The sequence below is a fragment of the Malaclemys terrapin genome, chromosome 1, assembly GCF_027887155.1.
Source record: "Malaclemys terrapin pileata isolate rMalTer1 chromosome 1, rMalTer1.hap1, whole genome shotgun sequence".
In the NCBI taxonomy this organism is placed as follows: domain Eukaryota; kingdom Metazoa; phylum Chordata; order Testudines; family Emydidae; genus Malaclemys; species Malaclemys terrapin.
This window is the reverse complement of record NC_071505.1, coordinates 324,483-342,101: the sequence shown is the minus strand read 5'-3', so window position 1 is coordinate 342,101 and position 17,619 is coordinate 324,483. Positions and strand designations below refer to the sequence as shown.

General features: G+C 48.6%; 1 protein-coding gene across 4 annotated transcripts in view; it reads left to right on the top strand.

The window, feature by feature from the left end:
• The first annotated feature begins 25 nt into the window (after positions 1-25).
• Positions 26-17,619, top strand: part of NME6 (NME/NM23 nucleoside diphosphate kinase 6) — a 29,017-nt gene continuing 11,423 nt past the window's right edge. The window contains exons 1-5 of one of the 4 annotated variants that reach the window (XM_054029690.1): positions 26-209; positions 984-1,086; positions 2,736-2,775; positions 3,427-3,587; positions 3,844-4,582. In XM_054029690.1, coding sequence (XP_053885665.1) covers positions 120-209; positions 984-1,086; positions 2,736-2,775; positions 3,427-3,587; positions 3,844-4,010 — 561 coding nt within the window. In that variant the 5' untranslated portion in view covers positions 26-119 and the 3' untranslated portion in view covers positions 4,011-4,582. Of the gene's footprint in view, positions 210-983; positions 1,087-2,735; positions 2,776-3,426; positions 3,588-3,700; positions 3,824-3,843; positions 4,583-9,141; positions 13,752-17,619 lie in introns of those variants that run through there. The other 3 variants (XM_054029545.1, XM_054029627.1, XM_054029459.1) reach the window with 3 other exon arrangements.

Here is a 17,619-nt window from a genome sequence, read left to right as displayed (position 1 = left end):
GCCCGCCTTCCGAGCTATCCCTTCCCAGGCACCGCGCCGGCGTCTGTCACCATGGCGACACTGCCGAGGCCCCGCGCGCCCCCGCCGCCCCGTGCACGCGCTGCGCGGCCGCGAGCGGCATGGGGGCCGTGCTGCGCTCCGCGCGGCCGCTGCAGCTCACGCTGGCGATGCTGAAGCCCGACGCCGTGGCCCACCCGTTGGTGCTCGAGGTGAGGGGGGGGGCGGGCGCCCGGGTTACGCGCCGGGCCTTGTTCCCGGCAGCGGGGTCCCCCCGGCAGGCGGTAGCTGGTGGTAACCCCGCCCCCGACCCGGCCCATGTCCCGGGAGGCGGTAGCTGGTGGTACCCCCCCCCCCCCCCCCCCCCGGCCCGGCAGGCATGAGTTGCTGGTACTCCCCCGGCCTAACCCTTCCCCCCCCCTTGCTCAGCAGGCATTATGTGTTGGTACCCCCTGGCCTGGCCCATTCCCCCCTCCCCCAGGCATTATGTGTTGGTACCCCCCTGGCCTGGCCCATTCCCCCCTCTCCCAGGCATTAGTTGTTGGTGCCCCCCTGGCCTGGCCCATTCCCCCCTCCCCCAGGCATTAGTTGTTGGTGCCCCCCTGGCCTGGCCCATTCCCCCCTCTCCCAGGCATTAGTTGTTGGTGCCCCCCTGGCCTGGCCCATTCCCCCCTCTCCCAGGCATTAGTTGTTGGTGCCCCCCCTGGCCTGGCCCATTCCCCCCTCCCCCAGGCATTAGTTGTTGGTGCCCCCCCTGGCCTAGCCCGTTCCCCCAGGAGGCGGTAGTACCCCCACCTCCACACACTTCGGATTACTGGACACCGACCCATGTGAACACAGCTCCTGGGCCCAGTTACGCCCTGCAGTCTCTCTTGCTCTGACCACACCTTTCTCCCAGTACTCAGGATCCCCCTGGTCCCTTGGCTGAAGGCTTTGCTCTGCCACATCTGATGTGTTTGTGCCTCACCCTTGCCCTGCCTTTCCAGGCCGTGCATGAGACCATCCTGAATAACAAATTTCTCATCGTGCGGACCAAGGAGCTGATGTGGAGAAGGGAAGATAGCCAGCGATTTTACCAGGAGCACTCAGGTAGTGATCAGAGGGAGCTTGCCACTGACTCTAACTGGGCCCTTCAGGGGGTGAAGCCTGGGACGGGAGGTTGTCTTTGCTCATGCAGGAAGTGTGGAAATGGGCAGTGGGGAGTACAGGGAAGGGCACAGGTTAGCCTCTCAGGAGGGACATCGCAGAAGGATGGGGGTAGAGAGATAGGCAAAGAGGAGGAGAGAGTTGGAAAGACTCTCGTGTGGAGAGAGATTCGAAGACTGATTGTGTCGTTCAGTGAGGAGATGAATGAAAGGGGGCATGACAGAAGGATACAGAACTTATTTCTCTTGGAAGGTGCTCAGATACTATGGGGCTAGATGCCAGTATAAACCCTAGGACAGATAGCAGGTAAATCAGGAAGTCCTCTCTCTGAATGCAACAGGTCATTCAAAGAAACTGAAAGGCACTACACGTAAGACTTATCATAGGAAATATTTATTACGCAACACACAATCTGTGGAACTCACTGCCACGAGGCATTACTGAGGCCAAGAGTTCAGTAGGAGTCAAAACACAATTAGACACTTACATGCATAGTGCTCTGCTACAGACTTCTTGCATGACTTTGGACTAGTCACTGAGTACCTCAGTTCCCCATCTGAGACATGGAGATAATCGCACTTCCCTACATGCCTCATGTTGTGAAGATAAATACAGTACACTAAAAATTGCCAGGTGCTCTGCTCCTGGAGTAATAGGGGCCAGTTATGTACCATGGATGGATGGGAAGGATGCAAACAAACAAACGGCTTCTATTATATCTGCTAGGATAAGTTTCAGAGTGGTAGCCATGTTAGTCTGTATCTGTCTTAGTCTTGATGGTGTCTTAAAAGTGGCAATTGTTCAATAAAATCTTCAAAAACAGACTCCAATGAGAAACTGCAGAACTGGAATTAATTTGCAAACAGGACACCATCAAATTAGGCCTGAATAAAGACTGTGAGTGGATGGGTCGCTACAAAAAGTAGTTTTCCCTCTGCTGATACTCGCATCTTCTTGTCAGCTGCTGGAAATGGGCCACCTTGATTGCATTGGCCTCATTAGCACTACAAAAGTAATTTTCCCTCCCTTGGTATTCACCCCTTCTTGTCAACTGTTGAGAATAGGCCACTTCCATCTTAATTGAATTGGCTCATTAGCACTGACCCCACACTTGGTAAGGCACCTCCCATCTTTTCATGTGCTATAATATATATTCTTCTGACTGTATTTTTCACTCCATGCATCTGATGAAGTGGGTTTTAGCACACGGAAGCTTATGCCCAAATAAATTTGTTAGTCTCTAAGGTGCCACAAGGACTCCTTGTTACTTTTGCTAGGATAAGATAAACTCTCCTGCTGCAGGGAGGAGCTGGGGAGACTCTCCCACAAGGGCAGGTTATCCCAGAATTGTCCACTGGGGGGTTCTGCCCCTGCTGTCGAAGCAGCTGGTATCAGTCCCAGTCAGAGACGGGCTGCTTTGCTAGATGTGCCCTGGACTGGCCACGCCTCTGTTCCTATTGTAAGAGCAGCAAAGGAAAGGGCAATGGGGTGAGGGGAGGGTGGTAGGGCAAGGCCAAGCAAGGGTATCAGTATGACAGGGGAAATGGGCATCTGTGCCCCCTTAGAGTGAAATGCTGTCTTTCTCCTTGCAGGGCGATTTTTCTATCAGAGGCTGGTGGAGTTCATGGCCAGGTACCTCCCCTTCCCCATCAGTCTTAGCTCAGCAGTGAATCCCAGCCATGGGGGTTGGGAGCTGTTCTGGCTGTCAGGAGTGAGTGGGGGTGACACCCACTGTCACACACATGCCATTGCCCCCTCATGCTGCTGCCCTTTGTCCATGGGCGGCTCCTCCACCTTGGTAAACCCTCCCTCCCCCTGCCTTGGTAAGTGGAGAATGGGAGTGGGACAAGGCAATGGGCAAGCTCTTCCCTGGATTCATGACACGTATGTCCCATAGAGGCAGTATTCGTGGGACAAGAGTGATGCTCAGGCTAGAACTTTGTCATTCTAGTCTGGCACCAGCTGATCCTCAGTGCTGCCCTGCCAGCGTAGTCCTTGGGGGAGTGCAGGCTGTACTGTTAGAAATGCCATTCGTTGTAGGCTACCTTAAATCAGGTCACTGCCCTGGAATCAGGGTGTTTTAACAGTCTGGGGTAACCCTGGGGTCGTGGCTACTATAATCTCTCAATCAGCCTGCTCTGTGTCCCTGGGGAGTGCTGCATGGCAGCCCCTTCGCCTGCCACTCTGACTCTGCTGCATCTGTGAGGATAGAAAGCACATGAGAGGCCCACATCCTGCTGTAATCTTGTCTTTTCTTGTCCCCACCTGGCTGTGTTTCCCCAGTGGCCCAATGCGGGCTTATATCCTAGCCCATGAAGATGCTGTTGCACGCTGGAGGTCTCTCATGGGACCCACCAAAGTGTACCGAGCCCGAAACACCGCTCCAGACTCCATCCGAGGAGCCTATGGCCTCACTGACACGAGAAACACCACACATGGCTCAGGTAAGAACCCCAGGGCAGTCATTGGGGTGGAGGAAGGGCCAGATGGGGGCACTGTCTCAGTACACTCATTGCCTCTGCTGGTGCCCAAACCACATGTCCTTGTATCCCTTCAGGTTCCTCCAATCCAAGCAGACAGGCTCCATTCGTCCCAGTCCTGTATAGGCTGTCCCCTCCACCCCTCTGAGCAGAACTCAGGGTACGATCGAGGCAATGTGCCACCACCACCTCAGGGCTCTCTCTCTCTCTCCTCTAACAGACTCGGTGGCATCGGCCCGTAGAGAAATTGCCTTCTTCTTCCCAGAGTTCAGTGAGAGTCTCTGGTACCAGCAGGACGAGCCACGTCTGCGCTGCGGCCTGGCACACTACGACGCAGGGGAGCGTGTTCACAGCCTACCCATGGCTGGCAGGACAGAGTCATCCTAGAGCAGAGGAGGAGACTTACCATTGACTACCCCCTTGGAGATGGGGAGGGCATTGCCTTCCACGCAGGAAGTGCTGCTAGCAGCACCAGCTAGACTGTCCCTGTAACAAGGACAGGGAGCTATGTAATGTCTGTTACAGTGGGCGAATACCAGCTCCAATACACATTACACCACGTTCCGGGGGAGTGTTACACTTACCTCTGGCTGCACGTGTAGCACCTAGATAGCATGGATGCTACAGACAAACATACCAGCAGGAATCCATTGAACTCCAGCATGGCAGAGGAACCCCAGCCTGCAATTCACCAGTACGGAGAGTGTGCTCGCACATAATCTGGGTACCGGGGGCTGCCCGCACAGGGCTGCGTGCGGGGGTGAAAGCACAGATCTTGGTGATGAGGATGAGTGTGGAATATCTCTGAAGTGCAAAGACGATCCCACTGCCTTGCCCACATGCACTCTGGCTGTTCATTACCAGTGACAATCTTCCTTGCTTATCTAGTGCTTTTGTCTGTAAAGCATTTCTCCAACACAGCCATGGTGTGCTGCAGTAATAAAGCTTTCTTTGCTGCAGGCATTGTCACTGACAGAGCTCTCTGAGGACAGAGTGGATCAGCTGGCATGGCCGAGCCAGATCTCAGAGATACCTCTGTGTCACATGGGCGACACAACTTCACCTTTTGGGTGCTGGTTTCAGCCTGGGCCCAGGGTGGTGGGATGCAAGGAATCAGAGTAGGAACCGGTGGTTGGGCTCACTAACCTTTGGCACACCCCCTAGCATCAGTGGCACTATCTTTGGCTCCAGAGCTCTTATTGCCCACCTGCCTATGGCACCAGCTCTTGTGTGTCTCAACCCTCCACCCAAGTCACCTAAGTTCAGACCCCTTCTGGGGTATCATGAACAAGTCCAAACAAAATTGAATAGTTCTTCTGCCCTCTTGGGCTACTGAAATCTTCTCTACTTACGGACCCTATCTCGGGGCTTCCCTTGCAGGAGCCTATGCTTCCCCTGTAGCCCACTATCCCCATTCTCTGTCTGTGTACCCTAACGCAGGGCTTGTCTCAGAAAGACCTGTCTCCTCTGCCGTTTCTCCCTCAATTGAGCTCCCTCAGTCTTCTTTATTATGGCTTAGCTCTGCGCACTCTGACCAGGAGCCAGTTAGCTATCCACCTCCCTGGGTGTAAAGCATGAGAAATTGGGTGCATTCGCTAGCCTTGCATATAATGGGGGTGAAGCCCCATCACACAGCCTTTATCCTCTAGTGGATGCTAGCTCCAATCCAGCCCCATGTCAGGGGACTGGCTGGAATGGAAAACCTACCTTACGAGAAGAGACTCAAGGATCTTGGCTTGTTTAGCCTGATCAGACAAAGACCGAGGGGAGCTTTGATCGCTCTCTATAAATACATCAGAGGGATAAATACCAGGGAGGGAGAGGAGTTATTTAAGTTAAGCACCAATGTGGATCCAAGAACCAATGGATATAAACTGGCCATCAACAAGTTTAGGCTTGAAATTAGGTGAAGGTTTCTAACCATTGGAGGAGTGAAGTTCTGGAACAGCCTTCCAAGAGGAGCAGTGGGGGCAAAAAACCTAAGTGGTTTCAAGACTGAGCTTGATAAGTTTGTGGAGGGGATGGTATGATGAGACTCTACAATGGCACGTAACCAATCTGCGACTGCTAGCAGCAAATATCTCCAACAGCTGGTGGTGGGACACTAGATGGGGAGGGCTCTGAATTACTACCAATAATTCTTTCCCAGGTGTCTGGCTGATGGGTTTTGCCCCCACGCTCAGGGTCTAAGTGATTGCCATATTTGGAGTCAGAGAGGAATTTCCCCCCGGGTAATATTGGAAGAGACCCTGGGGTTTTTTTTGCTTTCCTCTGAAGCATGTGTCACTTGCAGGTTTAAACTAGTGTAAATAGTGGGTTCTCTGTAACATGAAGTCTTTAAACCATGATGTGAGGACTTCAGTAACTCAGGCAAAGGTGAGGGGTCTATTACAGCAGTGGGTGGGTGAGGTTCTGTGGCCTGCGATGTGCAGAAGGTCAGACTAGATGATCATGATGGTCCCTTCTGATCTTAACGTCTATGAGTCTAACTGATATAGTTTGGCTGCCTCATTCCAGACCATGTCTGATGTGAGCAAGTGGAAACACGCTGCAAAAGAGGCAGGTGATACCTTCCTCCTGCTGGAGCTTACTCTGGGCAGCATCCGTGCTGTGGGCACAATTGGGATCACCAAAGATGGTTGATGTAAATCGCTGGAAGGCACCGAGTTAGATAGCCGTGGACTGTCAGCCTCGAATAAATGGAAGCCCAGTTTGATGGTTCTCCAGTCAGGTTGACAACCAGGCTTACCATGGCCACATTAAAGGAGTAGTCTGCGGCATGGATTCATGAAATCTTTGGCAATCCCCCTGGAACTGCTCTGGCAGGGGAATGATGGATGCTGGCTCGGGGGTTGGTGCAGAAAGTCGGGTCAGAAGCAAAGCATTCTCGTTGGAGCAGTTGTTCCTGCAATGGCTGGTTTGCAGTGGCCAACTACATAGCCTGTGCCTGCATCACTTGATTGTCTGCCTGACAGTGGGTTACCTGCTGGCACCCCTTGAGGCCGGAGGAACTCTGCAGGGACATGCTTGGCAGATCCTCTCCTTCCAAAGGGTGTGTGGTCCAAGCAAGCTGTCAGAACTGGGACTTGGGCAGTGTTCCCTAGTGGTCAGAGCCAGAATAAGGAAGCAGGAACCAAGCCAGGGGTCACAGCCAGAAGCAGAGTTTAGGGATGAAGAAAGAGTCAGGTCCAGTGGAGCAGCCAGTCAGGAAGTGCTTCAGTGCGTCAGACAACTTCTTGTGTCTCCTTCTGGCTTAAATAGTATGTTGCAGACAGTCACTTGGGCTGGTCATCATCCCCAGTCAGGGTGCTCTTGGGCAATGCCTCTGGGAGCCCCTCAGTTCCAGTAGTTCAGGATGCGATACCCAGCGATGGCCCAGGTGGGAGGCGTGTGTGGGAACCTGTAGGCCCAGATTTGAGACCCATAGCCATTTACAACAGGGTTCTTTAAGTGCAGACAACCAGGTTGGGTAAACACCACCACTTCAGGTTCAAGGAAGAAGTGAGCTGGCCACAAAGGAATTGGTGAGAGAGGAGGCCTGATCAGAGGCAAGAGGTCACAGCTGCTTTCTACTCAGTAGGAGACAGATGAGGATGGGCAGACTGGAAACTATGGATGAGACCTCTCGAGATCCAGCAGATCCAAGGGAACAAATGTATGGGATACACGTGGATGGCAGCTAGGTCCAACCTCTAAGAAAATCAAGCTTACTTGCCAAGAGTTCTCTATCCATCCAAGGAAGACAGACAATCCTTGTTGGAGATTCAGTACTCAGAAGGCTTGAAAGAACATGCTGCAAGGAAAAGGCAGACAACAGGACAGCATGCAGCCATCCTGGAGCTAAGACATGAGATGTCACTCTAAGATTGGACAGGTTTCTGAAGTTGATGGGCAAGGATCCATTGGTCATGGTTCATATCAGTGCAGAAATGTCACTGCATCGCAGGATATCATGCACATAGTAGATGACTTCAGGGAACTTGGAAACATGCTGAAGAAGAATAATGTACCTAGCTGTGTTTGCCAGAAGCTGGGAATGGGTGACGGGATGGATCCCTTGATGTTTACCTGTTCTGTTCATTCCCTCTGGAGCAGCTGGCATTGGCCAGTGTCAGAAAACAGAATACTGGGCTAGATGGATCTTTGGTCTGACCCAGGGTGGCCATTCTTATGTTCTTATTTAATATTTTTATCAATGACCTGGAAGAAAACATAAAATTGGCACTGAAAGTTTGCAGATAATACAGTAATTGGGGGAGTGATAAATAATAAAGAGGACAGGTCACTGGTTCAGAGCAATCTAATTGCTTGGTAAACTGGGCATAAGCAAACAATATGCATTTTAATAGGGCTGGATGTAAACATGTACATCCAGGAACAAAAAATGCAGGCCATACTTACAGAACAGGGGACTCTATCCTGGAAAGGAGTGACTGAAAAAGATTTGGAGGTTGTGGATGAGCTCCCAGTGTTACGCTGTGGCCAAAAGAACTAATACAATCCTGGGATTGATAAACATGGAATCTTGAGTAGGAAGAGAGTGGGGTTTTTTACCTCTTTATTTGGCACTGACGCACCACTGCTGGAATACTGTGTCCAGCTCTGGTGTTCACAGTTCAAGGATGTTGATGAATTGGAGAAGATTCAAGGAAGAACCACAAGAATGATTAAAGGATTAGTAAACAAGCCTTATAGTAATAAACCCAAGGAGCTCAATCTATTTAGCTTAACAAAGAGAAGGTTAAGGAGTTAACTTGATTACAGTCTGTAAGTACCTACATGGAGAACCAATATTTAATAATGGGCTCTTCGATCTAGCAGACAAAGGTACATCAAGATCCAAAGGCTGGAAGTTGAATCTAGACAGATTCAGACTGGAAATAAGGCGTAAATGTTTAACAGTGAGAGTAATTAACCATTGGAACAATTTACCAAGGGTCGTGGTGAATTCTCTGTCACTCTCAGTTGTTAAACCAAGACTGGATGTTTTTCTAAGAGATCTGCTCTAGGAATTATTTTGGGCAACTCTGGCCTGTGCTATACAGGAGGTCAGAGTAGGTGATCATAATAGTCCCTTCAGGCCCTAGAATTGATGAATCTGTATCTAAAACAGGAAGCCTATGAAAGAATTTGTGGGTCCCCTAGATCATCAAGAAGTAAAAGAGAGCAATTAAGAAAGATAAGGACATTGGTGAGTAGCTAAATGATCTGTACCAGTCAGTCCTCACTGCAGAGGATGTTGGGGAGGTACTACCCCAGACCTGCTCTTTCCTTATAATATCAGTTGCTAGGAGTGACCAGAAGAAATGATGCTGGAGCAAATTGTTAGTTTATGAAGCAACAAGTTACCAGGCCCACAAAGTTATTTAGGTTAGGTAGGATCAGAGAGGACTGAAATATTCAGAGACTTGACCAAGCCAGAGGGATGGGCAACATGATGGCAAATAAAGTTTTATGTCAATAAATGCCAAAACAATGCACATTGGAGGAAAATGTAATCTACTCACATACCTTACAGGGTCTGAATCAACTCAGGAAGGGGACCTGGTGTCCGTGGAGCCAGTTCGGTGGTGAATTCTGCTCAGCGCACAGCTCTGGTCAATAAAGCAAACCAGATGTTAGGGTGCATAAGGCACGGAATGGAGGATCATATGGAAAATATTCTAATGCCTTTATATAGATCAATGGCAGCTTTCTCTGGACACTGGGATTGTTACCCGGAAGAGGAGACAAATGAGAGGGGACACAACCTGGAGCTTTCTGAGCCCAGAAGCAATTCTCTCCCTGTTTCTGATGTTCAGTCCATGCACAGCTGGATTAATTTGGGTTCCTGTGCAGGTCACACCACATCTGCATGGCCTTTCCCTGTTCTCCACGGGTGCAGGCAGCTGCTTACACAGGAATACAAACCTCTTGCACTCTGAGGCTATGTCTACACAAGAGAGCCTACAGCAGCGCAACTGTACCAATGCAGCTGCACCGTGAAGTTCTCTCATGTAGCTGCTCTAAGCCGAGGGGAGAGAGCTCTCCCGTCAATGTAATTAATCCACCCCCAGTAAGCAGCGGTAGCACGTTGGCAGGAGACGCTCTCTTAGCAACATAGTGCTCTCCACACCGGCGCTTCTGTCTGTGAAACTTATGTCGCTCGGTGGTTTAGTCACACCCTGTAACGATGCGGCCTTGGGCGGGACACAACTGAGGGTATCAATTCAGGACAAATTGCTCAGAGCAGGGCAGTCACAGCCTAAAGCTGGGTTTCTTCCACTACCAAGGCACCAAACCAGCCAAACAGAGGACTTCGGTCTCACCCCACTGGCTAACCAGACGTCACCCAAGCAATTCCCTCAGACACTAGTTTCCCAGTATTACCACCAGCGCCACTCCTTATGGGGACGAATGGTTATGAAAACCAATACCCCAGTAAAAGAAAAAAGGTTCTCCCGATCCCAAAGGACCAAGCCCCAGATCCAGGTCAATATACAAGTAAGATCTCGCCTACAAATCACGCTGTTGCCAATCCTTCAGAATCTAAAATCTAAAGGTTTATTCATAAAAAGAAAGAACCATAGATGAGTTAAAATTGGTTGAATGGAATCAATTACATATGTAACCCTTCTGCCCGCCTGAGTTGGCAGCAACAAGGGCCGGGTTCAGTATCTAGGGATCAATAACACAATGCAAAATAGGCTCGAGCCCCCACCCAGTGACCTGGGACAATTACATACCACCCTCCTGGGTGCCTCTAGGAGGCAATACTTCCCCTCTCGCAAGCACAGAGTCTGAGCGTAGCAAAATCCTTTTAATAAAGGAGGGAAACAATGCGGCATTATGTTGGGGAAACACCACAAACAGGATTCATAACACAAACCATGAGCAAAAGGCCCACCCCCAAGTAAGTTCTAGCCTTTTCCCCTCAGGGTCTTAAGTCCAGCAACCCCAAAATCACCCAAAAGTCCAACAACCCAAAAGTCTCCATCCCTGGTCAATGCAGCCCCAGAGTTCAAAAGTTTATCTGCAGAGTTTTACCTCCCAGCCTGGTGGGGGGGGAGGGCACGCAGCGGTGTTAAGGGGCACCTTACATGGTTTGAGGCTGACTGCCCTGCGTTTCCATGGGGTTCTGCTGCAGCCTTCACCACCAGCCGCTCCGCTCCACCAGCCATCCTGTGAGCTGCTCCAGCTGTTCTGTGAACTTCTCCACCAGCCACTCTGCTGCACCAGTCGTCCTGTGTGCCGCTCCAGTCATCCTTCAAACTGCTCTGCTCCGCCAGCTGCTCAGCAACATATCTTCAGCCCCCCCACAGCACTCAGTGATTTCAGCTCTTAGTAATTTTAGCTCTTTAGTGATTTCAGCTTGTAGTAGGGGAGCCTCAGTGCTGGTGCACCATTGGCCCAAAGTGAATTCAGCTCAGCAGCCTATAACTAGACTCCTAATGGAATTAAAATTAGCTCTGATATTCCACAATAGAGAGAGGAAGAAGGTAGGAGGGATAGCTCAGTGGTTTGAGCATTGGCTTGCTAAACCTAGGGTTGTGAGTTCAATCCTTGAGGGGGTCATTTAGGGATCTGGGGCAAAAATCTGTCTGGGGATTGGTCCTGCTTTGAGCAGGGGGTTGGACTAAGTGACCTCCTGAGGTCCCTTCCAACCCTGATATCCTAGGTACAATTGGTATTTCAGGCCCTCAAAATGGGCCCATACCATCAGGTGCAAATGCCTCTCTCAATTCACTGGGTTTTGGAGCCCATGTCCCTTGTCTAGAAAGTCCCTCTGTCATAAAACAGTTTCATTGTCCTTGATTCACATAATCAGGGTAACAACAGTTCATTCTTCCTGCCCCAATAACAGAGAAACTGGGGATCCCACAGCAGCCCAAGTGCCCATTTGGGCTGCTGTGCGCTCATGCCAGGTGGGGTGGGTGTGCCTATGCAAACAAGATCAGCCCCTGAAGTTCTTTTCCACAATTCACCACCAGATGTCAGGGTAGAGCTCATCCTGACTCTGCTTACAGTGATGGCAAAGTTCTTGGTTCAGGCTTGTAGCAGTGATGGAATAAACTGCACGCTCAGATCAAATCTCTGGAACAGCCACAGCTGGGATGGGTCATTCAGTCCTTTGTTCAGAGCTTCAGTTTGTAGCAAAGTTCCTCCTTTGTACAAGATTTGGTGCAACCATAGGACCTTGGTTGCAACAATGATCTATACGGTCACAGTTCATGTCAATAACATCACACACCCCTGAGTGATGTACGTTAGTGCAACATAAGTGGTAGTATAGACATGGCCTGAAAATCCCCACTACAACTCCAGCTTCCTTCAGAGCTCCATGCCCAGGCCTGCATGGAAGTTGGGTGGTGTGGGATCTCACACATGCCCTGGCTTGTGGTTCACTGTCTGGCCCTGTCCTGTGGTCTTACACACACGACCTGGGCCAGTGCTTACTGCACACCCTGAGGTCTCTCTCTCTCTCTCTCCCTGCCCTGAGGTCTCGTCCTTGCTGACATGCAGGGTCAGCACTCACTGCACACCCTGCTGTGGTGTCTCACCTGCGTCCTTGCCCCTTTGCAACTCTGCTCTGGGTAGCGTGATGACCCTGGAGACCAGCACCGGGGAGGGAGCATTCATCCTGCTGGGGCTCTAATTGCAGCTGGTGATGCAGCAGCTCCTGTTCGTGGTGCTATATACCTCGGAAGCTGGCTGGAAATGGGATGATCATGGGGGGATCCTCGCAGACTGGCACCTACATTTGCCCACATACTTCTTCCTCATCACCCTCTCCCTGCTGGACGTCTGCTTCACCTTCCACGTGATGCCCAGCTGGTGGCCAACCTACTGTGAGCAGGAGCCCCCAGCGCCTCCTGCCAGCATGCAGCCCAGAGGTACCTCTCGCTGTCCTTGAGCTTGGCTCATTGCTGCTGGTGACCGTCAAGGGCCTGTGTGGCCATCTACTGCCCCCTGTACTAGGTCTTCATCGTGAGCCGCCTGTCTGCCCGCAGCCAGCACCTGGCTGTGCAACTTCCTCTTTGTGATTGTGCGCATGGTACTCACCCTGCTGCTGCCTGTCAGCAGCCTTTCCGAGATCCCCCACTTCCTGCGGTAGATGCCAGCCGTGATAAGGATCCCATAAGGCAGTCTGTTCCATTGCCCCCTCTTCTCACAGTTACGAAGTTTTTCCTGATATTTAATCTAAATCTGCCATGCTGTAATGTGAACCCATTGCCTCTTGTCCTGCCCTCTGTGGCAAGAGAGAACCATTTTTCTCCATCTTTTTTATGGCAGCCTTTCAAGTATTTGAAGACCGCTATCATGTCCCCCTCAATCTCCTCTTTTCCAGACTAAACATACGCAGTTCCTTCAGCTTTGCTCATCTTTGTCGTTCGCCTCTGGATCCTTTCCAGTTTCTCTACATCCTTTCTATACATTGGTCACCAAAATTAGACACATTACTCCAGCTGAGGCCTAACCAGTGCTGAATAGAACAGTACTATCACCTCCGTGACTTGCATGCTCTGCCTTCGTTAATGAAACCTAAAATTGCATTTGCTTTTTTTGCAACAGCATCACATTGCTGACTCATGCTGAGGTTGTGATCCACCATAACTCCCAGATCCTTCTCAGCAGTGCTACTGCCAAGCCAGTTCCCCCAATTCTGTATTTGTACATGATAATGTTTTTAAGAACATAAAAGATTGTTACAAGGAGGAGGGAGAAAAAGTATTCTAGTTAACCTCTGAGGATAAGACAGGAAGCAATTGGCTTAAATAGCAGCAAAGGTGGTTTAGGTTGGACATCAGAAAAAAACACTTCCTGTCAGGATAGTTAAGCATTGGAGGTTGGGGAATCTCCATCAGTGGAGGTTATTTAAGAGCAGGTTAGACAAATACCTGTCAGAGCTGCTCTAGATAATAGTCCTGCCTCAGTGCACGGCCCTGGGCTAGATGACCTAGTTAGCTCCCTTCCAGTTCTATGATTTCTATGATAAGGTCAGTTCCTGAAGACTTTCTCCCTAGCTCATCACTAGATGTCAGGGGACAGCTCATTCAGATCCTGCTTACAGGACTAACTCATTCTGTCTTGTTTTTGCACCTTTTCCCCATCAACATTTATTGTTATAAGTGACTAAGAGTCCTGTGGCACCTTATAGACTAACAGATGTATTGGAGCATAAGTTCTCATGGGTGAGATCTGTCAAATCTGACAAAGTGGGTATTCACCCACGAAAGCTTATGCTCCAATATGTCTGTTAGTCTATAAGGTGCCACAGGACTCTTTGTCGCTTTTTACAGATCCAGACTAACACGGCTTCCCCTCTGATTTATTGTTATAGTTGTTCCACACTATAAACTTCTATCCACTTTCCCAGTTAGTCTCACTGTTAGTTCAGCCTAAAACTGTGAGACCCTGTCACAACAGTTCTCTGCCCTAAGGTGTCTCAGAGGGCAAACAGGGGTCTGTCCGGACATAAAGCAACCTCGCCGACCATAGATTAATAGAGTGCAAGGTCAGAAGGGACCATTGTATCATCTACTCTGGCCTCCTGTATAACAGGCCAATAAATTTCACCCAGTTACCCCTGAATTGAACCTAATAACTTGTGTTTAGCTAAAGCATCTTCCAGAAAGGCATCAAAGTCTGGATTTGAAGACTTCAAGAGATGAAGAATCCACCACTTCCCTTGGAAGTTTATTCCCATAATTAATCATTCTCACTGTTGAAATTTCTTGCCTTCTTACTAATTTGCATTTCAAGGACAAACAAGTGCCAGTTTTCTGAATGAGGGCTATTCCCCTGCCAAATTGCACCTCCTACTGTCAGTCCTCTCAGTACTAGAACTGTACAAACTACCACAACACAAGCTTTCTATAATGGGGAAAATGTACTTCTTTACCCTCCTACTAATCAAAAATGGCTTAAACCTAGCAGAATGACTCTCCCTCAAAACTAGCCCAAACCTGGAAAAATTCAGCCTTAAAAATGTGGAAGTTCAGAAAATTCAGAATGTTTGAAAACAGAATGGACTGGAAAAGTTTGTGCAGCTTAAACTCTAGCTGTCACCACCACAAGCAGACTGTAGAGGTTAGAGTCACGTGGTCAACTGTGCAGCCATGTGAATGACTAGCACTGATCATGCACATTCCCTGCCCACTGGTCCTCTTGCCCACTACTTCCCCCTCCCTAGTGGGTCTGCTGCTAAAACCCCTGAGCAGCTTCACACACTGCTATTTTGCCCTTAAAAAATAGCCAGTCAATGACATGTTTCCTTCTTTACTCTAAATGTGGAGGCAGCATGGGGAGAATTCCAAAATTACACTGGGCCAAGGGGAAAGATAGTATTGAGCCCTGGACCAGTGGCAGAGCTTAAAGTCTGCGTCTTGAAGCCCAGCATGGTTAAGACAGGCGCTACACACTGAAAAAGGGAGATTCCCACTTTCCCAGGAGGACACAAGTCTTTAGGCCTGGAAGAGGCAGAGATACTGGCTCTTCGTATCGATCCCATTTTGATAATTTTTGGAGGTTTTGAAAACTTGGTAGTTCTCATTTCTTCCTCTTTCTGGGCCCTGCCAGTGGGATTGCGGTGCTAAGACTGATGCTGAGTCCACAGGAGGAAGGAATAGGAATGAGAGCCAACACAAGGGGGGTTATGAGCTATAAAGCTTGTACTGGCACTCAGAAGTAATACAGCCATCTCGGACGTGTTAAGGCAAGTAATGCACAATTAAGGCACCTAAACAAAGCTAACTGTGCCCTGCAGTGACATCAGGCAATAACTGTAAAATTTTGATTAAGGCAGGTCAGTGTTTTTGGTTGCAGATTAGATTAAATTGATTTTTAAAGACAGATTTTTTTCCCTATTGATGTCTCTCCAGGGCAGAGCTAAGGTCCTTTAGGTGCCTTAACTGTGCATTCCTTTAAGTGTATCCTTAGCTCTGAAATCCCTTCGGCTTCTATTGTCTAGTTTTGAGATAACTACAACCTCCCTGTAAAGCTCTGTATCTTAATATTACTGTGGCCAATTATCACAACTTGATTACTTTCAATTTGGGAAAACAGAGGACAGCCCCAGCTATTAATAAACACACTGCTTCCAAATGGCTCATTTCCCAAAGCTGAGGAAGTTATGAGTGACACTGAGTGGAAGACCAAAATTAGACAGAAAAATTTGCATGAAAATTAAAAGTTGTTTAAGAAGGGTTTGTTAGATGAAGAAACAGCCATGATTCCATAATCAAGACTGAGGACAGCTTTAGCTAAAGTCCATCCTGTTTCAGTGGTGAAGCGAAGACAGCAATTAGAAATAAAAAGCTACATATAACTGTGATTGGTTCAGTCACAGAGACCCCCTTGGGACTGTCACCTGGCATGCTGGAATTACCTCTGAGTCCATTTTCCACTGCCAGCTTGGGACTCCAGAACCCTGCCTTGTTGAGCCAGACACGCTAGTCTGCTGCAACACAGACCCAGGTCTGGTCCACACCCTCAAAGCTGCAGACTTTAAGCAAAAACTGCTCAGCAAGTCACTTATCTCCAGCACCCAGACACTCAGTTCCCAATGGGATCCAAACCCCAAATAAATCAGTTTTACTCTGTATCAAGCTTATACAGGGTAAACTCATAAATTGTCTGCCCTCTATAACACTGATACAGAGATATGCACAGCGGTTTGCTCCCCCCGATATTAATCACTTACTCTGGGTTAATTAATAAACAAAAGTGATTTTATTAAGTATAAAAAGTAGGATTTAAGTGATTCCAAGTAATAACAGACAGAATAAAGTAAGTTACCAAGAAAAATAAAACAAAAACACGCAAGTCTAAGTCTAATATATTTAAGAAACTGAATATAGGTAAATCTCACCCTTAGAGATGTTCCAATAAGCTTCTTTCACAGATTAGACTCTTTCTTAGTCTGGGCCCTGGTACAGTCCTTGTTAGTTCCAGCTCAGGTGGTAACTAGGGGTTTTCTCATGACTGGCAGCCCTCTTTGTTCTGTTCCACCCCCTTTTATAGCTTTGACACAAGGCGGGAAACTTTTGTTTCTCTGGGTCCCCACCCCTCCTTCTAAATGGAAAAGCACCAGGTTTAAGATGGATTCCAGTACCAGGTGACATGGTCACATGTCCTGTGAGACCCCAAGCCTTCATTCTCCATGTCACCTACACAGGAAGGCTTGCAGGTAAACAGAGCCATTTACAGCCAATTGTCCTAATCAATGGGAGCCATCAAGATTCTAAACCACCATTAACAGCCCACACTTTGCATAATTACAATAGGACCTCAGAGTTAATGTCATATTTCTAGTTTTAGATACAAGATTGATACATACATACAAATAGGATGAACGCACTCAGCAGATTATAATCTTTGTAATGATACCTTATGTCATAAACATTCAGCTAAGGGTAGTATAAAATCCTTCCTAAGGAGCAATACTAAATCTTTACCTGTAAGGGGTTAAGAAGATCAAATAACCTGGTTGGCACCTGACCAAAGGGACCAATCAGGAAAGAAGATACTTTCAAATCTGTGGGAGGGGAGGTTTTTGTTTGTGCTCTCTTTATTTGTTCTCTGGACGGAGAGAGAGACCAGGCAGGAAAAACATCTGAAAGCATACCTGAAATAAGAACAGGAGTACTTGTGGCACCTTAGAGACTAACAAATTTATTAGAGCATAAGCTTTCGTGGACTACAGCCCACTTGGGCTGTAGTCCACGAAAGCTTATGCTCTAATAAATTTGTTAGTCTCTAAGGTGCCACAAGTATTCCTGTTCTCGTACCTGAAGTGAGCATCTAAAATTACAAAAATTGTAAGTAAGGGCAAGGAGTGTTAGATTATCTTTTGTTTTAGCTTGTGAATTTTCCCTATGCTAAGAGGGAGTTTTATTCCTGTTGTTTTTTTGTTGTTGTAACTTTGAAGATGAGCCCAGAGGGGAATCCTCTGTGTTTTAAATCTTTTTATTACCCTGTAAAGTTACCTTCCACCCTAATTTTGCAGGTGTGATTC